The sequence below is a fragment of the Parasteatoda tepidariorum genome, chromosome 3, assembly GCF_043381705.1.
Source record: "Parasteatoda tepidariorum isolate YZ-2023 chromosome 3, CAS_Ptep_4.0, whole genome shotgun sequence".
NCBI lineage: Eukaryota > Metazoa > Arthropoda > Arachnida > Araneae > Theridiidae > Parasteatoda > Parasteatoda tepidariorum.
The window spans coordinates 64,681,291-64,707,460 of record NC_092206.1 but is presented as its reverse complement, the minus strand read 5'-3'; the positions used below and the strand labels follow the sequence as shown (position 1 = coordinate 64,707,460).

General features: G+C 28.0%; 1 protein-coding gene across 1 annotated transcript in view; it reads right to left on the bottom strand.

Moving 5' to 3' along the window:
- Positions 1-26,170, bottom strand: part of LOC107445683 (rifampicin phosphotransferase) — a 57,022-nt gene that overhangs the window by 29,622 nt on the left and 1,230 nt on the right. The window contains exons 2-17 of the mRNA XM_071178748.1: positions 26,053-26,163; positions 25,802-25,917; positions 24,543-24,598; positions 24,267-24,319; positions 20,010-20,128; positions 17,289-17,454; positions 13,624-13,682; positions 11,800-11,924; positions 8,417-8,523; positions 7,499-7,537; positions 7,291-7,418; positions 6,137-6,207; positions 5,503-5,567; positions 3,811-3,958; positions 2,520-2,634; positions 897-994 (exon numbers count right to left, since the gene is read on the bottom strand). Coding sequence (XP_071034849.1) covers positions 897-994; positions 2,520-2,634; positions 3,811-3,958; positions 5,503-5,567; positions 6,137-6,207; positions 7,291-7,418; positions 7,499-7,537; positions 8,417-8,523; positions 11,800-11,924; positions 13,624-13,682; positions 17,289-17,454; positions 20,010-20,128; positions 24,267-24,319; positions 24,543-24,598; positions 25,802-25,917; positions 26,053-26,153 — 1,566 coding nt within the window. The 5' untranslated portion in view covers positions 26,154-26,163. The remainder of the gene's footprint in view (positions 1-896; positions 995-2,519; positions 2,635-3,810; positions 3,959-5,502; positions 5,568-6,136; positions 6,208-7,290; positions 7,419-7,498; positions 7,538-8,416; positions 8,524-11,799; positions 11,925-13,623; positions 13,683-17,288; positions 17,455-20,009; positions 20,129-24,266; positions 24,320-24,542; positions 24,599-25,801; positions 25,918-26,052; positions 26,164-26,170) is intronic.

Sequence of the window (26,170 nt, the reverse complement as noted above, 5' to 3'; positions counted from 1 at the left end):
ACTCTAATGAAAAAAAACTACAACGAATTACAATGATGAGGAGATGAAATAATAAAATAATAAATCATGAAAGAAAACAATGGCAAAATAAAACCATAATGAATGATTCAATGAGCAAACGATTAAGTAAAACTATGATAAAATTAAATAAACTAAGACAATGGTGTAATTCAGTGTTTCCCAAAGTGTGGTACGCGTACCCCCAGGGGTACGGGAACAGTTTAACGGGGTACGCGTTCTTTTGTAAAATATCTTGCAGCAAACGAAAATTTCAAAAATTTTTTTTTTAAAAATAAAGCTAGCCATGAAAATTTACATTACATATTTTTATAATAACTATTTTTACAATTAACAGTTAATAATTAGTGGTGTCAACTGCCAGTTGTGATTTTTAACTTTTCTGCAAATTTTTTATAGTAAACATTAAATTCATTCTTTTATTAGTGGTACACAGCGCTACGAAAAATTTATAAAGGGTACTCAAGAGTCATAAGTTTGGGAAACACTGGTGTAATTCTATCAAATTGCCAAAAAACTTTATTGTTTTATTGTTATTTGTGGTGATATGCTGAGAAACAATGGTGTGAGATGATGATGTAAGAAAATGAAATCAAAATAAAACGGCATGAAATAATATTAAAAGCAAATGAAGTGGTGATAAAAAAATAATTATGTGATAGTGAAAGAGAACGATATATAGGTAACATAAAATATATAAAACTATATAAGACATAATACAAAAGAGGGTAATGGATCCAAGAGGTTAGCATCTCAAGCATTAAAAGTAACGATTCATATTTTATAGTTACAAAAATTTTACACAGAATATTTGTTAATAGCTACACTATACTCATAAAGTTCATACAAAATTCATTAATATTTTTGATAAAACTTACCAAAATTCCTGCCTTTCCTATCATTATGGCCCATTCATCACTTAAACATGCTGCTTCAATTTCATTTTCAAATTCTTTTTGTTCTGTACCGTATTCATCTGACGAAGAAGAGGTTTTCTTATCAACAAATAAAACAATTTTATTTTAAAGATACCATTTTAAATTTGAAACTGCAATAATTTTCTTCTCTTCTTTTTATTTGTATTTTCAATAAACGAACTCGATTGCGAAAAAAATTAAGTTGATGTAGCCTATAAAAAGTAGGTGTCTGTAAAATTCGAGGCATATACTAGCCCGGAATGGGTTGCTGAATTGCTAAAATATTCACATTGTATTTAGTAGGGATGTATTTAATACTATTTGTTTAGCTGTTTTGAATACTATTTGTTTTTCATACTATATCTATCCCACTTGTATTTAATACTATCTATGAAGGAGTTACCGAATCGCTAACGTATCCACGTTGTATTTAATAGGGTATTATTTAGTACTATCCCTGAATGGGTAGCCGAATCGCTAGCAAATCAACCTTGTATTTAATAGGGTGTAGATTTTATATTTGCTTTTGAGAGTTTTCATTTCTTTAATATGATGAGTTTTTATATATTTAAAGTATATACTTGAAGAAATATTTATTAAACTTAGATAAAAAGTTTAATAAATATTATTTATTAAACTGTTTCAAATTTTATTATTTCAATTATTAGTGTCAATTTTTATCTGTTTGGTAAATAGGAATGTTTTTTAAGCAATAATTATTAAGAAACGGAATTTCTCTTAAAACTAATATTCTTGCCGAATAATGAATGAATAAAAAAAATTTTTTTTGAAATATTAAAAAAATTTTTTGTATTTCTATAGTTCAAGTTAATTGAAAATTACCTTCCTATTCTTTTTTTTTCATATAGAAATAAGGTTTTTTCAATTGGAAAATGTCAAATTATTTTTAGAAATGTTTAAAAATCTTTATATTTTAAAAGATAATTAAAAAAATGACATAAGCATTTTTCAGGAGAAAAATTCTAAAATTTTCTTAATTAGTCTTCGAAATAAAATTTAAAATAAAATTTAAATTATCAATTTTTATTTAAAAAATATATATTAGACATTGAAAAATTTAAAATAAATTAATATATTTTCCTAAAATAATTCACGTATTCCAATTTAAAATATGAAAGAGTTTTCAGTTTTAAAAGCTAAAAATTACTAACTAAACTTTTTAAATAGATTTTTAATACACATAATTTATATGAAAAACCCTTTTCATTTAAAGGAAAGGAATATTAATGCTGTCTTTAGCAGAGATAAGCAGATAAACAACACATTTTTTATTTTCCCTCACCGCTCAGTTTAGTAGTTCAGACGTTGTGATATCTTTCTTATTTTCCTTCAATAATGTTATCAGTTTATGTTCGCTATGCCAGAACACTAATTTGATTCATGCGAGGGCTTTCTCAACGAGGTGTTGATCGGTCTCGATGCTTAACCCAAAAGTTTTCTTGTCTCTTGAATTGATGGACATTTTTATATCATATCCACTACTTGAATAGGGTGTTCGTCAATGGGGATGAAAAAAAATATTATAAAAAGTTATTTAAGACATTTTGACGTAAATTCAAATACCTGTCATATGCACTTGAGTTTGCTTAGCTCCAATTGTTTTCGTTTCCACTTCTAAAGAGTCATTTATTCTTTTCAATACAATTGTATCAGGTTCAGCCAATGATGACACAACTGTCTGTTAAAATTAGAATTAAAATAATTATAATTTTTTAAAAATATCTGACGTAAATAAGTTTATTTATCATGGAAATTCCTGATTAAAAAATTTACTTTGTTCAACAAATTTGAATGTTTTTCTGTTCTTTTGTATATTAAAACTGAAATGGACCAAAACATGCAATTCTTTGGAAGAAAAGCAGCCAAGTTTCCATTCATTAGAAGCTTAGTGACTCATGGATGTATCGCTCGCTAATGCATCTAGAGACATTGAACTTCGGAAAGATAGATAAAGCTTTTGTCACGAAAATTGTTACCAAGATCACCAAAGTGATTGTTAAGTTGGTGAGAGTCCCATTGTGACAGCACCTTTCCTTTGCATCATATAAACTGTTATTTTTATCTGGAAAAATGCGTTAAGTCACCAGGCTAAAATGTTGTTTTAAGGGAAAATGTAAGAGGTAAAAAAAATATTTGGGCATTCGTTATATTCAGTCAAAGATATACAAAAAAAGAAATACATATATTTAAATTTAAAGAACTTTTTTTGTGTTGTACAGTGTTATAAATAGCACTGGGGAAACCTTTTTGTTTTTGTTTTCTGTTGCATGAGATTTTTTAAAACAGATCTCAGATACTTTCGTATCACTGATTTCAAAACTGAAATCCGTTTCTCTCTGCAAGCTAAAGATTTTTTGATGACATTTTTAGTCTATTTTCTATCGAAAAGTACAATTTTAAAAACTTTATGTGAAACAGGTAGTCACGTTACCGTTGCGACAAACTTCTAGGTGAGTTAGGGCAGATCATTAGGATTAAAACTGTATCGGAAACCTTGCCGGGAAATATAATCTTGCACTGGTAGGTGTTTTTCAAATAAAAATTATAAAAAATTATTTTTAAAAAATAATTGTAATAAACAGTTTCGTCCTGTGCTTCGGCACAAGGAAACAGGGAAAAGTGACTGTAGTTGCGCACGATGACGTTTCCGGACATGGATTCTTATGCCAGTTTAAACCTGATGATGTGCCCTAGATATTGGTCACCACATTTACGTAACCCGTTTATGTTTCAGAATTGGAATTAGGCAAGTTCACACTCGAATTATGCAAGATCAAGTATTTATATTAATGCAACAAGAAATTCTTCCCCAGTGCTATCAGTGGGTGGAGGTATTCAGAAACATATGTTTTACCTCTCCTAATCCATAGTTTGCTGTAATATGAGGTCGAGACGGATTGCCAGTTACTGGATCTACTGTGAACAATACTCCCGAGATTTCTGACGGGATCATTTCTTGTACAACCACTGCCATCGGCGATCGAATGAGTTTCCCACTTTGCCTTGAAATTGAGTGTTAAAAAGTCAGTTAAATTCATGAGATAATAAAAATAGCAAGCAAGTTATAATAAAGATCGAAATTATAAAGTACTTTTGAAATTTGAAGGTACATTAGAATAACGTCAGTGTGTCCGAATACGACGATATTCCAGATAAGTTTTCACAATTACGTCAAATTTGGCAATTTAATGGACATATTCATAGGAAAAATATGAAATTTTAGGACTCATCTGTAACCTTAGTAATCTAATCTAGGGCATTTTATTGTATTTAAAGATATTCAGTCTTTAAATGCGAGATTGCATTTTAACCTCTTTTTTATTTGCCTGCCTTTTGTGTCTGTAGCGATGAAATCTTGCTATTGGTTTTTCGATTCCCTTCCGACAAGCTAGAATACTCCTCGCCTGATGACAGTAAAAGTTTCGATCATTTCTTGACTAATGAAAGCAATACTTATCGTCCTTCTTTTGCAAAATTTAGTTTATCGTCAATCAAAATTCTAACCACATTAAGATTGGCTGGAGAGTTAAAAATATAACCGGAGAATTGTCCTAGATGAGACTACTGGTTCTCATTTTAGTAATTATATATTATCTGTTACAGATATTATTGATGGCTGGTATCAACGCCCAACTCTGGAACATCTGGAGGAAACGTTGCGGCATTTAATGACTTAAAATCGTCGGAATGCAATTAGGGTCACTCGAAAAATCAAATGCGACGGTTACTTTACAACTCATCTAAGTTTAATAAGAAAGGTTTCTTTCGCTTTTTCTTGCTGTAAATTAAGAAGATGCTCAAAATTCTGTGGATAAGGAGTATGACTATCAGAGAGGAAATCCTAAGTATAGTGACTTCGATATCGGAAATATATGCTGCCTTTAGTAGCATATATTTCGGATATTACGCATTTTCTTGCTGTTGATTAAAAAAATATTCTAATTAGTACTATGGATGAGATTGTATGACTATCAAAGACGAAATCCTAAGTAGTGATTTGACTAGTGGAAATATACGTCACCTTTTGTGGCGTATTACACCTTTATACTGCGATATTACGTCTTTAGAGCGCATTGGGGTACTTGAAAAAAAAGAGATGAAATTACAACTGGATATTATCCGTTAAAAAGATTTTAAATGAATCGGGATAGGCTCCTGGTTTATTATATTGCTTTGACGGAAGATTCTTGAATTAGGATTTCAAGTTTCAGAACATTGTTGTTTTTAGGGTACTTCGTATTTAAGCATATAGACCTTATATGCAATCTAACAAAAGAAACTTTCATAATGGATTGAATTATTATTACTTCTTTACTTTGAAAATTTATCAGGATATTGGTTATAAAAAATTGTAAGAATTTATAATACAGCATTCAAATTTATTTTCCTTTTTTAGAATTATAGAGCATTTAGGAATTATTTTAGAATGAAAATTATCCTACGTATTTAATCACGGTAGTTAGTAATCACATGAACAAGTCTTTGTTTCAGAAATGTTGAAAAATAACTTTATGTAAAAATAATAAAAAAAAAAAAAAACTTTTACCTTGTATATTGAACGGCCTCATATCCAAATTTCGATGACCAGCATTCAACTATTGATTTGTATATCTATAAAATATGAATGCAAAAAAAAAGTATATATATATATATATAGATTCATTTGTTCAAATTATTAAATAGAACCACTGCATTAAACAGAGAAACAACATTAAATTATCAAACGAACCAAAACATTAATAAACACTATAAAATTATATTGTCAAGAAAATTTAGAACCTAACAGAACTTTCATATGAATAACAACCGCCATTTTCCCGTAATATTGAGCGAAATTTTCCTAAACTTCATCCCTTTTTAGAATATTTAAAACAAAATTTTTAAATAATATTAATGGAATTTTGTTATTATTTGATTCAAAACTGAAAAAAAAACGAATTAAAAAAATTAATTTAATCAGTTAAATATCCAAGATATAACCGAAGTAAATCACGCAAAAAAAAGTGTTTATTCACAATTTAAATAATAGTTCTTTCTTGCCTTTCTTTTATGCTTGAGTCAGGAATTAAATTCCGACTCAAGCATATTTTGTTGATACACTCTCATACATTGTTCTTTTCATTAAATAAAATAAATAAATAAGTAAGTAAGTAAATAAATAAACACAATAAAGTACTTACATTCTCCAAACCTCTTACCCCCAAAACAGTTAGCATTTGCCCAGCTGCGGAATAATCTTCACTGTCCTCATCTTTAAAGTAAAATAAATGCTTAAGGACAGGTAATTTTTTAGGTAAGGTAATTTTTTAGAATTAGCTGAAATGTTTCGTATGAATTTATAATATGGTACATGTGTTATATTATTTCCCCCTTTTCTAAGCTTACTTTTATTTAAAATCTACAATAAACAAACTGGAAAACATGTTTTTCTCAACCTTAATATTAAAAAAAAAAATTATTGCTTAGTTTATTACATTACCTTTAGAGTATTACTATATGAAATAGAAGAAAAAAAGAACATTACTAGAACAACTTAAGTAATGTGTTTAGTTTTAAAATCAGTTTGTAATGCGAAAACAAGAAATATAAGGTATAAGAAAAGGAAATAAGTTTCGTTCAAAAATTTATTTTAGTGAGTTTCTTATTCATAGTATTCTCTTTTTAGGAAAAGAAATTTTCAAAAAAGGCAGTTTCCCATGCATAAAAATGTTTAAAAATATGTTAAATTCCTCCAAATATGTATGTATGCCATTAATGGAATGTGCTTCAGAAATTTATATTGGATCTAACCCATAAATTTTTTAATGATTTACAGCTTTCCATTTATTGTTACAGTATTAAAAGGATGACATACCGCGGGAGAAATTTTTCATCACAAATTCTCTTTCATCTCCATAAGTAATTTAATATTTAAAGTATAGAAAAAATGAGTTCAGACTAACATAGAACAGACACTTTGATAATTTAAATTTTTTTTCCAGCAATTGAAGCTTCATGGCTAACTCTAGGTTTGCGTGAATTCACTTTTTCTATACATTAAATTTTAAACTACTTATGGTGGTGAAAGTGGATGTGTAATAAAAATTTTCTCCCACAGTAAAAATTGGAGGAAAGTTCGAAATCGTTTTAAAAGGTTTTGCTTAGATCATAAATTTCTGAAGAGCATTCCATACATGGGGCGCATTGTACATTTGGAATAATTTACTCAGCAGCAATATGTTGTTCAAAGTTTGAAAGCTGTTTTTTTTTTCAATAATCAGTTGAAGGAAGAAAAAAATATAAATGCAGACATTTATATATATTACAGAAAAGGAAAAATTCGTGAATGTATTACCACATGCTGATGAGCGAATTGAAAATCTTAATGAGGAAACAGATGTATCGTATACTCGAGATAACATTTCCTTTATTTCAATCTTCAGATTTTCGTCTAGTTTTGTTTTTTGAAACTCTTTGGTGCATCTGTGTAAGAAAATAACATTTAATATTGGTTAGTATTTGAAGCTGCGTTCATTAAAATACATGAATTGGTTGTAAATTACCTATCACATTCTTCCTTAAGATCTCCAGAAATTTTGTTGCTAAATTAAAAAAAAGAAAAGGTTATTAAGAAAATTAGTGAGTTTTTTTTAAAAAAAAATAAAGAAAAAGTACCGCATTTTCACACAACTATCGTCTTAAATTATACATCATTTATTTATTTTCATTGCTTATTTATTAATTCATTTTTACTATTTATTTATTTATTTTTATTTCAGCAACTTATTCAAAGTGAATGTTTAGGGAATATGTTGCGAAAATAGATTGAAAGCTGATATTTGAGACATTTTTGAAACACATGCGCAATATACAAGAGTAATTACGCTTGAAATGCCCAACCAACTTAATTTTAATAATTACAAAACAGAATGCAAACAATTCTTTCTTGAACAATATACATTGGACAGTAAAAACTGAAGTGTATGTTGGTCAATTCTTACTTATTTCTCAATGTACATAGTAAAAAATTTACTACAATACTCGAAAACTTTTTTTTTATCAATTGACCAATGATGATGATTTCATGGATAAAAATAACCATCAAAGAATTCTTTGAAGTTTGCAATAATGTTATCTTGTGTTTAGAAAGTTTGAAATACATATTTTGTTCCTAAAAATAAGTAAAAACAACGTTTTTCACAACATTAAAAAATCAAGTTAGTTCAATTTCTAAATAGGATTTTTTTTGCTCTTCTTTTGTTGCCAGAGCAACTGGAAGACGCTTCTTGATGTCAAAATCTAATATGTTCTGTAACGATTAATTTGTTTTGCTATCGTCTTTAGGATAACTAAAGTTGAGATGTTACAACAGATTAAATTTAGATAATAAGCAAGCTCGTATACAGACATGATTACAATCAAATGTAGCCTTAGCTTGGACCATAGTTTTATAAAACTGCGGTTCTAATAATGCAATTTACCTAGATACTTTGACAACACGTTGAATTGCAAAATTTGCAGAAGGATTAGCTTTGATATGTTTGTCAAACGCTGCAGTTGTTATTACAAATCCTCTCGGAACTTCGAACTGAAAAAAAGAAAATATATAGCGTTTACTAAAATAATCAAATTTAAGTAATTCGAAATTATAAATAAGCGTAATGATTAATCAAAGATAACTTTTGACAGTCACAAAAATTAAAAATAAAAAAACACTCATATAATTTTAAAATTTCTTATTTTTTTTTTTACATTTTAAAATTTTTTATTTGATTGCATGAACTAATATTTTATTTTATTTCAACTCCTTTGATACTCCTTTTAAAGGCTCTGACGTCAAATAAAATAACGATTTTTAATGAATAATATACTATTTTCATAACAGTTACGAATTTGTTGCATGACTTGTTAGATTATTAATTCCCCATTTTTAGTCTGATTTAATGACTTATTTATACTATTTATTATTTATTTACAATTATTATGACTTTTACTTAGTCATATTTTATGACTCTTATGATTATGAAATTTGGCGGAGAATTTCAAACTGAAGTTAAGCCACTATTTTTTAAAAATGAAAAAGCGTTTTGGATCTAATTTATAGAATATTTATCAATATATTCATAATTTATTATTATTATTATTATAAATGTAATTTATATAATTTGGGATCCAATTTATATATTTATTATTTAAAAAGTTATTTTAAAAGGGCTCATATCCGTTATCTAAACTCATAAAAATTAAGAAAAATTAAGAATTATTTGTTGGTTTCAATAATTTTTATCTAGATAGAAAAATCTGCTTCCGATGAATTTTTCAAAAAAGGTTTAACGATTTTTTAAATGTATAAATGCGTCCATTCTAAAGCCCAAATAATTCTTTACAACAAAAAGTGGCATAGAATTTAAAATCACTCTGCTTGAATTTAAGGAACTTTCTTTTATTTTTCTTGGCGAAAGAATTAAATAAAATGTAACTTTGAATTAAATAATTAAATTTTACTACTTCATTTTTTTCAAATTTGTAATATGTTTTTAATCATTTGCTCGCGTTATCTCTCTCTGTAAATGTATACTGAAAAGAGCTCTTCACTCAAAACTATAAATTTTTTTTTATAATTTTGTGTACATTTTTAAGAAATTGGTCATAATTAAATAAGTAAAGCTTTTTAAGCACGCATTATTTATGTGTAAGAAATTAAACCGACTGGAACTCTTACCAAAAACTTGTATAATTTTTTTTTTGTGAAAATAAAAAGTTAAAAAATTCTATTTTCAACTTTTGTATCAAACAAAATTTAAAAAATTCAACTAGCATGATATGCTTAAATTCTATGTCAAAATACACCATAGGCAATTGATTGCATATTATAGTTCTTCAAAAAAATGCATTAAATTTAGGTATTGTTATTTTAAAAGGTACTGAACTCTTTTAAAAAACAGTCTTGATATTGGTGAGCTATTTGGAAAAGTCTGCGTCAAATAGCGTTTTTCCATTAATAACTAAAGCAAATAAAATTAATTTGTTACACAGGAGGCCATCAGTTCCTTTTCCGAACTAGTTTTTAATCAAATTTTATTAATTCAGTCAAATTATATTAAAATCTTATTTTCAGCTTAAAGAAATTTAAGATTTTAATTATTAGCAAGCATGAAAGAGAACGTTTCTTTTAAAAAATAACGATTAAATGTACAAGTACTTTAAGCAAAGAGTAAAAGGTAAAAAGTAAAAGGTTTTGATTTTAAAAAGTAACAAGTAAAACGTACATGTACAAAAAAAAAGAAAAAAAAAAGGGAAATACGATTTCGAGGAAATCGAAAACTCAAAGTAATCGTAAATTTCATTAAAAAATGCTTTAAAAATATTTAAAATGCATTAAATTTTAATTTAAGGGTATAAAACTTTAAAATTCATGAAAATGCTACAAAATTCTACTAAAATAATGAACCTTGAAAGAAACCAAACGAGAAATCAAAAAGGAATTTTACATTATGCTAATTTAAGTTTATTAAATCTTTAGAAATTTTGTTTTTACTTTCAAAATTTTTAGAAATAAATTAATTTGTTGAACAAATACGATAACATTATAATTTTGTTTAAAGAAATAATTTTTAAAAAAATTGCATTCATATACAGGCAAAATCTATTAAATTCACAAAATACATTAAAGTTAGGGTTTCATGGTCCCTCCCACCAGCCGCCCTTTTGATTTCCGGAAATTGCAAACCTTAAAAATGTCCGAATAAGAAGTTAGCTTGTTAAAGAATATATAATACACCAAATTTATAATTTAAAGAAAAATAAAAGAATTTTAAAAAAGGAAGCATTTAAAAAAATTTCGGAAAGAAGTAACGATATCTTTCGACATACTCGTTACAAATACTTGTAACCCCCCCCCCCAAAAAAAAAAATTTACTTGCAAAACATTTCCCCAAAAAACTTGTAATTCCCCCTTTTATTAGTAAAAGATTTTTATTTGAGGATTTAGTCTTATTTTTTAAAAAAGGAAACTTATTTTGATGAACTTGTCAAGCATTGAATTTGATGAAATTTGTATTCTGAAATATTTTATTAAAGGAAAAGAGAAATAAATTTTAGATTGTCTGTCTAAGGAAATATTATTCATTTTTCTTATCTCAGCAACCCTGCTCTTTTAAAGTCATTTGCAATTGAGAAACTTTTCTTTTACTTTTAATTACCATACGATTTTCAAAAAATGTTTGAAAAAACTTATACCAAGTATTTTTATTTTTAATTATTGTGATTTCAAATTTTTTTATGAGCTTTGCTTTAAGAAATAGTCAATTATTACAATTTTAATAAAATATGTTTATTTTTGTGAATAATTGCTGTGTAAAGAAAACAATTATCAATTTTATTTCCTGAATTAATTTTCATACTTAATTTTTTTTTATTTATATCCTAAGCAGTTAAATAAATGAAGCTAAGCAACGTGAGTAAATTGACATACTCTAGTTATGGCTATGAACAAGAAACTTCCTCACTGTTAAAATACCGAATGACAGAAGAAAACACGAAACAAACAAGTTGCAACAAGAAAAAGTCATGCAGCATCATTCAGTCTGTTCTGTCAGCTTCTGTAATTCTGCGTATCGACCCAGAGGATGGTTTTTGTTTATAAAACCATAACTATAATATGCCTGTTTTTATTCCCGTATTTAAGCTTCATTCAAGTTGTTTATTTAATTTAAAACTTATTTATAATTCTTGTATAAATAAATTTGTTTATTTATCGAAGTATATACCCTATCATCATTTAAGAAAAATAATATAATATTAGTAAAATAATACATTAATAATTACGAAATAATTTTAAAATAAAGAACTGTAAAACGCTTACCAAAGGATCCTTTCTTGATAGACTTGTAAGAAGTGAAAGCGAACACCCTTTTCCTCCAGTTATTAGAGAACTTTTTGCCATTTCATTTGTCAAGGGTATAACTGACTCATCCCGACATATTTTGCCTACATTTTTTAAAAAAATAAATAAATATAATGAACGAAAATGCATCTAAAAGTTATTTAATTTTTTATATGGTAGTGGGATGTATACTTCCTTTGAAATTGTTTAGTTTTTAAATTTCGGTGGGAAGCCACTGATGATTCTTTCCCACTTATGATTTGTGAGGTATTTTACTAACAACTTCGGAAAACGCAATAACTAAGCAAACAAATAAATGAATGCATAGAAGTAAAGAAAGGGCTTTGGTTATTTAAGGGAAGTAACAATAAAGGTTTGGGGGAGGGGTTATGAAGGGAGACGTACACTGGGCAGCTACTTTCTCTTGTGTGTTATGCATTTGTTCACTTAATTATTTCTCATCAAGTTAATTTGTAGTTATAAATTCAGAATTTATAAATTTGGTTATTCTTAAACCCAGTATTTTGAATTTAGGGCTAAATTCTTATAGTAAATAAATTTTTAAAATTCAACCCACTTTTTGGCAAAAAAATGGTCTTAAAAATTAAATGAAATTTATGTAAATGAATTTCTTTTTATAAATATATCTCAATTCCAAATCTATTTTAATATAACATTTTAGAAAAAAATGGCCCCATAAAACGGTAAAAGAAATAAATAATTATCATTATGGTGTGGGTATTAAGAATTATTTAAAGATGGTTACACCTTAAATGGCTGAAAAGATAAAAAGGAAAAACATCATATTTTTCATCAGTCATCATATTTTTTTACGTCCTTCATTTTGTTGCAACATGGGTGAGTAATGAATTTTATTAATTTAAGTATTTATTTTTTTCCAAACTGACGTGTTCTGCCGGATCTGGTGGCACTCGCTTTGTTTCTACACTATACTTTAAAATTAATTGTTCTAAATTATAAGGCTTCTTGCAGATATTTTTTAAAATATCTTTTCGGCCATTTACTGAGTAATCTTCTTTCAATAACTCTTAATACCATCACCATAATCATTAGTATTTTTTTTCTTTTGAAAATTACGTTTTACAAGTAGACTACGAAGTAGAAATTAGTTTATTTTTCTTTAATCTTTATCTGACCTAATCGAAAAACGGTGGCCAATTTCTTTGAAAAAATGTGAGCTGAAATTTTAGTCGAGGCAAAATTCTCTTTTGTATAAACTTCTGGCCAAAATAAAATTATTTTTATCTTTTTAGACAACTAGGAAAATTTAGTTCTTAAACTTTTTAATTTATTATAATTATTATTATTTATTAGCTTTGTGTCTGCTACTTTGATTCCGTGGGAAATTTGTTCTCAAAAGCAGAAATTCAGTGCAGATTTGAAAAAGTTGTCAAAATTTTGATTGACCATAAATTCTTTGGGGTGATAAATTTGGCCTGTAGAGGTTAGGGTAAGCATGATTAAATTTAATCCATGGGGTTGCGTAATATTTTCCGTTATGAGAACCACCATTCTTTGTTCGTTAAGGAATTTTAAGCATGTCATTTTTTTAAGATTTTGATTTATTTTACCAGTGTTTTTTATTTCATTTGAAAATCTTGTTATAAGCGGTTCTTTTCGTTACGTATACTTAAATGAAAATGATTATTGATATAGCAAGTAAATTGGAGTAGAAAGGAGAGTGTTAAAAAAATAAATTACTGTACAAATACGTATGTAATAAAAATGGAATGTAAGAAAAGGAATATAGAAAAGGGAATGTAATTTCCCATATTTACATACCACTGTCTTTTAGAAGTAATGGAGGGTATATTAGATCTCGTTTCATACTTTCATTAGGCCTAAAAAGAACAAAATATTAATATTTTCGCATATTAAAACAATAGCTACTTTAACATATTTTTTGATATTATTATATATTGTTAATTATTATATATTATTAATTATTATATATTATTAATTATTATATATTGTTATATATTATATATATTTTGATATTATTATATTATTATAATCTGAAAAAATTCTAAGGCAGTTTAAGAAATATAAGGGGAAAAAATGAGAGGAAGAACATGATATAAAAGTTTTAAAGGTGAGACTTTTATAAATTTTAGTTCCTTTGTTTTTGTTTTTATATCTGTTTATAAGAATTAGGGTGATAAAATATTTGGGTTTCCACAATATTAATATTAAAACTAAAATTATATTATATATATCTATACATATATTAATAATTATTGCTATTATAATTTATAGCAATATTTTAATTTTCTGCTAATATTTATGAATTTTCGAAAATTCTGTGACTTTTTTTTGATTGAGACTGAAGCTTGCTTTGAATGTGAAAATTAAGTACCTTACATTTCTATAGGAGGCATTAAACGAAGTTCAAGCCCTTGGCCAGTGTTCCCCTTAACCGGGCCTTGGCCAGATTGCTGTCAGATTACAGACATCGACTGGCTAAACGTGTTCCAATAGCTTAACGTCAAAATACATTTATGCCAGTAAAACATTCATGATCTTAATATAGGTTAACAAATAAATTTCTTCTCGTAAAATATATGGCCACTGACCGTAAATTAATAATATGTTCGTGAAAGTTATCTTCATTTCGAAACTCCACGTTATGTGAGACTCAGCCGATTAGTTTGTCGAATCAAGACGAATTATGAAATTAGGCGAAAAAGTCTAGTGCTGCCATTTGTCGAAGAGCGAGAGAGCTGCGTGTTCACCAATATAGAGAGATGCTCTTTGTTATCGGCTGGGTTTGAACCCGGGACTTAAGTGTCATTAGCTTGATGCTGTAACCACCATGGAAATGGGTGCATACCCCTGAATGAGTTAAGAAGCTTTAAACCGTGTGAATTATCGATAAGCTCTACTAATTTAGTTGAAATTCGTTACAATTATTCTTTTATACTGTATATATTCTTTGGTCCGACTACGCCAAATCTTGTAAAATACATTGCAGAAGCATACGTGATTTCTCATTCACTGATAGGATGTAGCATTTATGTCGGCTCTGACATAGTGATATCGCTTAAGGAAACGATATGTCGTATGAGCCCCCGAAGTATCCCATCAAATCGTATTCATTTTTTTCCTTTTGCATTTGCTTTTGCTCTTTTGTCTTATATATTTTAGTAAGAAAATCAGTTGTAGTTAAAATTATCATATAGTATATTTGTTTCGAATTTATAATTCGGTATTAAAAAAACGTTATACAATTACACATAATATAATTTTTTTTATTGTCCAAAATACATAAAATTGAGCTTTAAATTTTTTTAAACTTTTCTTTAAATTTTTAATTTGTGCCAAAATCATTGTAAAAACACGTAACATGTTATAAATAAATATTGTTCACAAGTTTTTTCATTTATAAACTACGTAACTATCACAAGTAAAACTTCTGTATTTGTGAAATTTACTTTATTCTCATTTATTCTCATTTTATAAACATGGATAACACCACAACCACAGTTTGTGTTTTCAACAAAAATGGTTTGTGTTGAATAAGGCTGAGGACAGGCTGCTTTTGCTGATCGTATGATAAACTGATCGTATGACACGGTTCTTTTAACTGATCGTATGACACGGTTCCCAGAAGATTGCAGAAGTTAAATATCTCTGGCTGTACTCAGTGCGCTGGTGTGTCATCACTTTGGTTAGCCAGCGAAGGGTGAGTGGCATCGGTCATCGTTAAAGGGTCCTTCCGCCAAGTGCTCCATTTCGCGTGTAGTTCAGTTCATCAGACTACCAAAGCAGGGTAGTCATGCTCTTTGCGGAGAATCAAAATTGTGATGGCATGCCTTCGAATTATCCTTAGAGATGTTTTTCAAACCGTGGCCAATAGTCCATGGTGTAGTTCTAGTGCGACATAGATAAACTACTACTTGTAAAATCGTTAAGAATATCGTTTCAATTTTTTCCCTCTCCTCAAACTCTTCATAAAAGATTTTTATAATGATTTTATTTTTAAGAAAATAACAATTTACTATACTCAATAGCACTTCCGTTTTTTCCAGCTCAAGCAAACGATGTCGAGCAGATGAAAAAGCATCCACTGTTCTATTCGAACACGATACAATTATTCCGTCATTTCGTTATCCGATTTGTTGTTGTTGTTGCTATTCATTTACGTCGCACTAGTTCTGCACAATGGGCTATTGGCGACGGTCTAGGCAACATCCCTGAGGATGTCCGAAGACATGCCATCACAATTCTGATCCTCAGCAGAGGGGATGGCACTCCCACTTCGGTAGCCCGACGACCTGCACACGAAGTCGAGCGCTTTACGGTAGAACAGTTTAACGAGGACCAATAACGCACATCCTCGGTCCCTCGCCTACTGATCCAAGTGTCACCCACCCACACACTGACTGCAGCCAGTGAAGCTTAACTTCGGTGATCTGCTGGGAACCGTGTCTCAACGATCAGTCCAGATTTGAAAATAGTCGTGTCGTATAATGAAAAAGTTCTCTTAAGGGTACTGGGCTAATTTTTCAATTAAGGGAACTGGCCGTATTAAGAGAATGCCATACCACGGGAGAAGCTTATCGTCACAAATTCTCTTACTAATTTAAAATTTAAAAGAAAGAAAAGGTAAGTATAGGCAAACATAGAGTAAGCTATGACGTTTCAATCGCTGAAAATAAAATTTCAAGTTATCAAAATGTAAACAAATTATTGGAAGAGAACTACTCCATTGCGTAATACTAATAAGTTATCTTCTTATAATTTATTTTCATTTGAATATAATAAAATTTATTTTCTGTATTTGAGGCTGTAGGGTTTATCCAAGGTTTATCTGAATTTACTTTTTCTAAACCTAAAATTTTAAATTAGCAGAGGTGAAAGAGAATTTGCAACGAAAAGTTTCTCCCGAGATATGGCAACCTCTTAAGCAACGCCAACTCTTTGAATTTTACGGACATTTTTTAGAGTGCAAGATGCTTAAAATGACCAGCTAAAATATTCGAAACCAATTATTTTACAAGAAGCATTTTTTAAAATTTACTTTGCACTTTCCGCCGACAGGCCTGTGTAGGGGTTAGGGAACTGCCTTTGCATCAGAAAAGTTCGGAGTTCGAGTCCCGGGCAAGGCACGGATGTTCTTTAATTCTCTGTACTATCTGTCCTTACTGTGGAAGCAATGTTGGTACACCTTAATATGGTGCCCCTGAGAGAGTGGCTAACAAATCTGACTTTCTATGCCTGAGGTGGGTCATTCTAAAAGGTGGGCATTGAAAAAAAAACCTTGCACATTCCCTTATTCGAATATTCTTAATAATATGCTTACTTTTAAAAAAAATTATGGATAAAAAATAGTAATGGTTTTTAGGCTGAGTACTTATCGGAGGTGAGTCATTCAAAATAATTTAGTTAATACGATATTGTTCTAATTGTAAGGATGTAAAAAGATAACTTACTATAAAACTACTTACTTTTCTGTCCGATACATAACACCAATTCCTTTTGTTTCGGCATCCAAAAATATTTCGAATTGTCTTATAATCACTTTAACTTCTAAATCAGACCCAATATAAAATACTTCCTTATCTGCTCCAAAATCCAAAGTTACATTTTTATTTACATATTTGTTCGATCGACCTAAAAAAGAAAAAAATAATAATATGGAGTTCATGCTACTGAGGTACATACGAGTTAGTGTTAGATTTGAGAATAAAAGGCAAATAACTATTCACTTTCATCTTTCCTTTTTGAAAAGTATAATTTGGTATGTATCATGAACACAAAAACTTTAACGATACTGACAAAGGTTTGTTTACCATGTTTTTAAACTTTGTTCTATATTTCCATTACATTTCATTTACCTTTTTTTTTTTTTTAATTTGGTCCCATTCGGTCATTTCAAGGAGAGAGATAGTGAATGATCCCAATTAGTAATTTTGGATGGTTTATACTTTGTACACTATTTGAACAAAAATTAAAAATGCATTATGCACTAAGTAATACTATATAACATACTGGAAAAATGTCTCACGTACTAAAAATTTTTTTACTAAATATGAATTTTATTATGAATTAAGTAAAACGTTTGTACCAGAGAGATGTATGGTGTATAAAGTAAAACTAATTGTATTAAATAAATATGTACGATGAATTAAGTAATATTGTACGTATTTGTAGGGATGTATGATGTACATAAATATTATTTGATATAAGAATTGCTCAAGGTGTACCTATCATAGCTAGTACTTAGCATAGCTGTACTTAGTACTAAGAATTGCATAAGATGTACTGTTTGTTATTTCTGGTGATACTTATAATATTCAAGTTCACTAAGCTATTGGCGCTTTTCTTTTGAGAAGAAAGCACAACAAGGGTGAAAGAATGTCTTAGCTCAAAACCTTACCGATAGATGGCAGGATTACTCATTCGGGAGGCCGCATCCATAGTTTAGAAATAGATCTGACAGGGAAAGAAATTTTTTCCTGATCTTTGAAAGCATACTACTGCTCAGAGGCAACCTGCAGGACTTTCGATTCCACAGATTTTACGAGCACATATATCGCTTGTTCTTGATAGATCTTAGCTAAACCGAGGATTGAACCACAGTCCGATTCTCTAACCAGTAGGCTATCAAAGCCTATATTTGATATTATTTGTGCTAAATAAAGATACATGATGTTCTAAGCAATACTATTTGAAATAATAAAGGTGCATGATACATTAAAAGACGCTCTTTGTACTAAAAATAGAAACACTGTGTACGAAAAGTAAACATGTCACCTGTTTTTTAAAACATCTCTATTACCTTATTGCATTTTAAGTACATTTTTGTGCGAAAGTCCAAACAATATACTTATTTTTCACGTAGTTCAAAATATGTATATGAATATAATGCAATAAAACAGGTCTAGCAGCCTGTGTTACGAATTGTCTAAAAATTGGTCCTAAATCAGTCAGAATTAAAAACATCATCGATTTTTGGTGGAAACAGAGAGAGGTTGATGAAATGCCGACTCAGTTTTATCAGATAATTAAACTGTTTTTTTTTTTCTTCTTCATTCTATTCTTCTTTGTCAAGTATATAATAGAATTTGATTGCGCCTTTGTTTTTCTCGCTTAAATATCAATTTGCTACCCCAATTCGTTTTCTTTATAACTTTATGAAAATATTTTCGAAAATATATAATAATTGTGATCGTTTCAGAACACCCTTTGTGTAATTTGATTTAAGCTTTTAAATGCAATTTTTTTTAAGTAAAGCTCAGCAAAACAAAAATTTTGTTTGGTGCAACTTTTAAAATAAATGAAATGTTCAAAGAAAATTATGAGTCAAAAAATGATTCATTTTTTGAGAAAAATTTCAAACAATACCATTTTTTAATTCATTAACATGATCATTTTTTAACTTTCTAAGATCCAAAACAAAAACCACGCAAATTTGTTTGATATTTTTTAAACATTAATATTTTTACTTCTTTATAAAACATAGATGTGCTTTAGGTTTATTAAGAGAGCAAGGCTGTTTAAAAAATTCTCCTCGTAAAGCTACGACGAGGAACTAAAAGGAGAAACAAAAGTGAGATATTGGCAATTACTCTTAGTAAGGAGAGAAAAATTAATCTGAGAATTTAACACTAATGACTATTAATATTTTATTTGAAGGACTTGAGACAATATTGTGACTAACCCAATTTTTCTTCCTCTTTCAAAGCCCATTGTGCAGCTCTAGTGCGACGTAAATTAACAACAACAACAAAAAAATCTTCCTCTTTCAAAGCACTACAGCCTGTTACAGACCTAGACCGTCCCAAGTACTCCTTGCCATATGATCCCGTCCGCAGCAAGGCTCTTCTATAAACTGGAAGAACCAGACTTCTAGGTGATATTTTTACATCAAATTGCTTCATAACATTGTTTCCAGATAAGCACTTCAGAAGTTTCTGGAACTTTCATTACATAACAATACACATAGAAACATACACATAGAAGTTGCGGTATTTTACACAAAAAGCATGAAATAGCAATGAAATGTCTGAAATATAGTCAGAATAGTCTGAAAATGTGACTTATCATTATATTGACTCAAGTCCATCATTTGCATAACCAATACTTTAACTAATAATGATGGTAACTGAAATTTTGCAGTTAAAATTAAAATATAGGCATTTATATAATAATCAATACTTTTTTACTTATTTTGAAAGAATATGCAATTTTTGAAGGATCCAAATTAACCATATTATCTTCCAAAGTACAGTCTTGAATTTCATTGGCTCCTCCGAGGTCATTTATAGTGTATCCATTCGTATAACTAGAAAAAACAGAAGATTTAAACTACTTTTTCGTCTAAAAAAATATCTGCAAACATATATGAATCTTTAGCTAAGACAGAGAAGCATGTCTAAACTTTTTAAAATTAATTTCTATATTTATTTATTCATTTCTAAATATACATAGTTGCCAACTTTTGTGGTTTCCCGGGAAGATTTTATTTTTTTATTTAAAGTAGTATCGAAGCTTATGCTATTTCATTAAACTTTTTTATTTATAATAATAATTATAAATGAGTTTGATTATCACTACATATCAATAATTACAACAAATATACAAAAGCATAATAATCTTCGCTATAATGAATTTCATCTTCGTCAAAATATGAATATATATTTTTGAATTTGTTTTTTGATAATTGTTTTACCACCACTTGGTAAATCTTTTCTCAGAAAGAGTGAAATGAAAATCAGTAGCTATGCATATGCAGGTTTGTATGCTCATTAACTTTTTTTTTTTAAAAAAAAGGCAATAATTTGAGAAGAAATAAACATCCTAAATATTTCCCTTTTCAATTTTTTTTCAAGTATTTTCTTGAAGCTAATAATGTGTAACCTAATGAGTTTAAATTATTTTCTCAAATTTGAACTCTTGAGAGGTTACAGCAACCAAAGGAAAATTAGGGGACTCTGAATAAATACAGCGGCTCCTAAACCAGTATACATGGCGATACTTTTACTTGTGTTACTTGTAACGAAAGTAAAAGTAAAAAGTAAGTACTTATACGTGTACTTTATTGTTAATTTTTAAATTTAGTACTTTACTTGTTTTTTTTGTTACTTTTTTAAGGAAAAAGAAAAAGTATTTGTGACGAAAATGTTGTAAAAAATCGTTACTTTTTTCAAATTGTTTTAAAAATTTTCGTCAAAAAATTTTGTTTCGAAATGTTTGAAATCATTTTCTTTTACTTCATAAATTTTACGTATTATATTTTCTTTCTCTTTAAGGAAAACTGTTTCTTTTTTTCTCTTTTCTTACATCTAACTTCAATGGGGGTTCAAAGAGGTTACAGGTCACAGCCTGCAAATTTCTAGTAACTAACATCCATCCCATCTGCTTCATAATTTTCTTTCTAGCCGAAACAAGAGGCTCAATTTTCGTTGAATAGATTCAATGCGGAATATTTATATCGCAAATTAAAATTCTAAAATTATTTTCTTTTAGCTTTTATAGAAGCAAAATATAACTTTTAATTTTATGGATTTCAAGGGGTAGTATGTATATATTTGTATTTTTTATTTTTCTATTTATTTCCTTAAAAAAAATAATATTTATCGAATTTGTTCAAAAAATTAAATTATTACTACAAGTCCAAAAGTAAAAACATAATTTCTAAAGATATGGTTGTTTTGAAACTTATAAACTCCTTTTATATGCAAACACTGAATTTTGGTTCCTAAATATTTTAAACGTTCACTATTTCTATGAATTTTTTAATATTTTCATGTATTTTAAAGTTTTTTTCTTTATATCTAAAATTTATTTCTTCTTAAATTAAAATTATACATTTGTTTTACGTTTTTTCTATAAAGTTTATGGTTACTTAGAATTTATGGTTTCCTCTTGATGTACTTCAATATCGTTATTTTCTGTTTTTGTTTTGTTCTTGTACTTTTAACTGGTTAATTTTAAAGATCTACGTTTTTAACTTTTTATTCGTCACTTTTGCTTAAAGTACTTGCACTTACACTTATTACTTTTAAAAAGTAACCTTCCCATGTATGCAAACGAGCAACCGATTCATTTGAAATCTGTCTTGACTAACTTAATTTTGAGAAATACTTTTGAGAGGAAATTTAGACTAAGTTAGTTTAAACTAGGGACGAATTTTGAAGGTGGAATATGTTTGCAGAGTTACCGAACCCAATTCACTTTATACTTTAACTCATGAGATATAGATGGCAGGAGTGTAACTATCCGAATTACGAAAATGGAGGTCATATGGGATTTGCTGCTATCTTTCTGCGTGCTTTAGTTGTGACTAAAAATTTGTTTAGCTATGCCACTTACAAAATTTTCAAACTTTATTTATTTATTTGTTAGCTGAACATAACTTAATTTTTTTATTGTTGTCCAATTGGAAACTAATCACCTGACTTCCATTCAATTTTATGAGTTATGAGACGCAAGACATTTTTGATAATCTTTATTGATATTGATAATCTTACTTCACACAAGATATTTTTGATAATCTTCCTCTTTTTTTTTTTTTTTTTTGCTACACACGTTCATATTTACCCGAAAAAAAACTTTTTTTCAATGTTCCTGATACTTTGAAATTTTTTTTTTTAGAATTAAATTTTTTTTTTAGAATTGATATTGATAATCTTACTTCACACAAGATATTTTTGATAATCTTCCTCTTTTTTTTTTTTTTTTTTGCTACACACGTTCATATTTACCCGAAAAAAAACTTTTTTTCAATGTTCCTGATACTTTGAAATTTTTTTTTTTAGAATTAAATTTTTTTTTTAGAATTGATATTGATAATCTTACTTCACACAAGATATTTTTGATAATCTTCCTCTTTTTTTTTTTTTTTTTTTCGCAATTGCAAACTTANATGAAAATTAAAAAGCAGAAAACCAGATTATTCATGATTTGAGCATTTGAGCATAGCCTTAAACGTTTAAAATGAAAAAGTAAAAGTTGCTTCCTAAAAATATATACTTTAATGCATTTATAACATATTGACAAACAAAAGACTATATTTTCTTTATTAAGCCTAGAATCTCATTAAATTCCAATTTGTCATAAAAAGGTCCTACTGTATATCCATTATTTTAATTTAATTTAACTTCAAGAAGTTTTTCTTAAGTTTTTTCTTTCTTTTTCTTCTTACTTATAATTATTTTAAAAGAGTGAAGCAAATGAAATTTGCAATTTATTTTAAACAATAGAGATTATCTACTTTAGAAAAGGAAAAATAAAGATATATTTATTGAACATTACCTTTCGATAAATATTTTCAATTACATCATAAATTTGAAACATCAATTTCTTAAATTACATATAGTAAGTTCGGGAACTTTTCGTACAGCAGTAAAAGAAAAAAAATTCAAAACCTTGCATGCAATTTTAAAGAGATTTAAAAGTGTTAAAAAGAAACAGTTTGCCAAAACGTTTATTGATCGATGATTATAAAAATATTTATAAAATAAAAAATATCATTAACAAGATTTAATTTTTTTAAAAAAACATTTTAAGAGTGGTTGACTATCTTTCGTCCACATACTATTAATATTTAAATATGTGTGTTTTGCTGTTCAATGCTAATATGCCTATATGAGAATTTTCCTATCATCTATATATATATTTCTCTTACACGCTACAAGAAAAACCTCATTACAACTCTCCGTGTAGCAACGTTAGAAAATCAACCAATGATTGCCACTAAAAATGTCACATGCCAAATCTAGATGTGGTGGCCCAACATATAGCGCTTTTAAAAACGGAAGCTGAAATATCCTTAAGCTAGGCAGAAGTGAGTTGTCTTTGTCGAAAGATCTCTATTTTAGTATTTTGTCGAAAGCGCTTTTTTTCACGAATTTATATATTACGAATTTATTTGACAATTTTTGATTTATATCACTAATTTATTTGTTTTATTATTGTTATTAGTTATTCATTGAAAAATGAGTCTCAGTCGTGCTGTTACGCTTTAAGATTTTATACTATAGCACATTTCTAATAGGTTTAACGAATTACATGTCATTTATTTGAATTCAAATTTATTTTCATGACTTAGTATTTACTAAAAAGATGTAATTTTTTTTTAAAAAAAAATTTTGTTATATGGATTTGAATGATTGTTTTGAATTCTTAGAATTTTGTTTATTTGCAATGTACCTAAGTTAGCAGCGAGCGAAGCGAGCTTGGTTTGCGATGAAAACCATATAAGATTGCGTAGCGATTTTCGGGGGTTGGCGAGCGTTAGCGAGCAGGGGGCGCAGCCCACTAGTATATATATAATATAAGTATATAATATAAGAAGTAGTTTTGTCTTGTACTAACAATTATATTCACAGAAGTTAGTATGATTTAAAAATGCTTAAACTATTGCTTAAAACCTATGAACCTGGATTGTATATTAAAATTGAAAAATATAAATAACATACTTTTTAAAAAAATGTTGAATCGACAAGTTCTCAATTTTTATCGGAAACCCATCCTAAAAAAAATGCATAATACAATTAGAATGGTTAAAAAAGAACTCAAAATTATTTAAAATTGCTGCGTTAAGTATGAAAATTAAGTGGATAATCCTTTTAATGTTTAGAGTCATCAGCTCATTATCACGTATTTCAATACAATGTCAAAATCATAGCTGGCAAAACAATCAGCAATAAATTAATTTGTTAAAAAATTCTTTTTGACAGAAGAATTTAACTTACTTGAAAGTACATAAACATTCTTGTGATTGAAAATCGGTCACATGAAAGCAAGGAATCTGAAGAAAAGAAACTTATTTAGTTAAAACTTATTTAATTGTTCTTTATACACACCTACAAAAAAAAACACTTCAAATGAGTTTATTTTTAACATACTTGAAATGTTAATGAATTTTAAATAATGGAAATAGTTTTCGAATGCATTATCAATATGTCCATTTCAGATTTAAAATAGACCAATTACAGGAATTACGTGCTTGGTATTGTGACCATATTTATTATTTGCAATCTTACAAATTATGCAAATTAAGCAAGTATGTATAAGAGAAGATCAAAATTTTAAAAGCATAGTTTTAATATACGACGAAGATATATAATGAAGTCATGACATATGTTTCACATCACGTAAATATTTGCTAACTAAGGCTTATATAAATGCATGGAAATTAAACATAATTGATTTTTTTTCTTTCTTAATTATCAAAGAAGTTAGAAGAAATAATTGATTTTAATTTTGCTAATTTTCATAAAAATATTCAAGCTAAATAAATAGTAGAGGTCATAGTATTTTTTTTATTTTTAAAAGGGCCAGTTTTCAAACTATAAGAAGACTCAGCAAATGAACGATAATCTTAATTTTTTTTTAATAAAATACCAGATAAGACCTTGGATTGTTTTAAAATCAAATTAGTCTTAATGAAAAAACGAGATATTAATAAATGATTTCAAAAGTATACTTCGAATTTTTTTTCTTTAAAATTATATCAAGTTCTCGTGCAATTTTTAAACAAATGCTTTTTTTTTTTTTAAATATTTTTATTATTTTTCTTCTTTAAAGAAAACTTTCTTTATATTTTCCTAAATTAAAACCTGTGAAATTTGATGTACTACGATCTGCTTAGTTACAGTTATACAGGGTTATTCATAATTTCCTCCGCCTGTAAACGCCATTTTTCTTTACTACAACTGGCTTCAGTGGTACATGTTACTGCCATCTACCGGCAACTGCTTAAATTAAAACTTGAAAACTTTCGGAATAATGTTCTTTTTTGCCATATTCGTCTCCGTTTTTTTACTATAACGCTTCGAAACCACGGAGGAAATTATGAATAACCCTGTATTACTTTAGAATTGCCCTAATAGTTTTAAAAATTTAAAAAAAAAATATTTTTTGTTTCGAGGGAAATGCTTTACAAACATGTACACAGTTTTAAAATTAAAACATATATATCATTATTGCCATACTAAATAAAAAGTCTAACCTTGTATTCTTGTTCTGCATGACCACATATATAATTCTTGATCTTCTTTTCCTTCTATATGAATAGAGCCCATGAGTCCACCCCACTGTTCATAACGATTTTGCTGTTCGTAAAATCTATGGGTATTTTTTAAATATAAATTATTTGAAGCATTAGAGCTAAAAAATAAAATGTACTCATACTTTTTGAGTTATTAAAAACCCAAATGAAAAAAAATCGTGAAATTATAAAAGAATTTTAATGAATATTACTTTTTAAAATCATCTGGAGAAAGTTGGTTTTCTTCATTTGCGATTGCTTTAGCCATGTTTTTTAGATTGAAATCTAGATTATGTTCTTGAATGACAGTCATTGAATGCCACCTGTCGA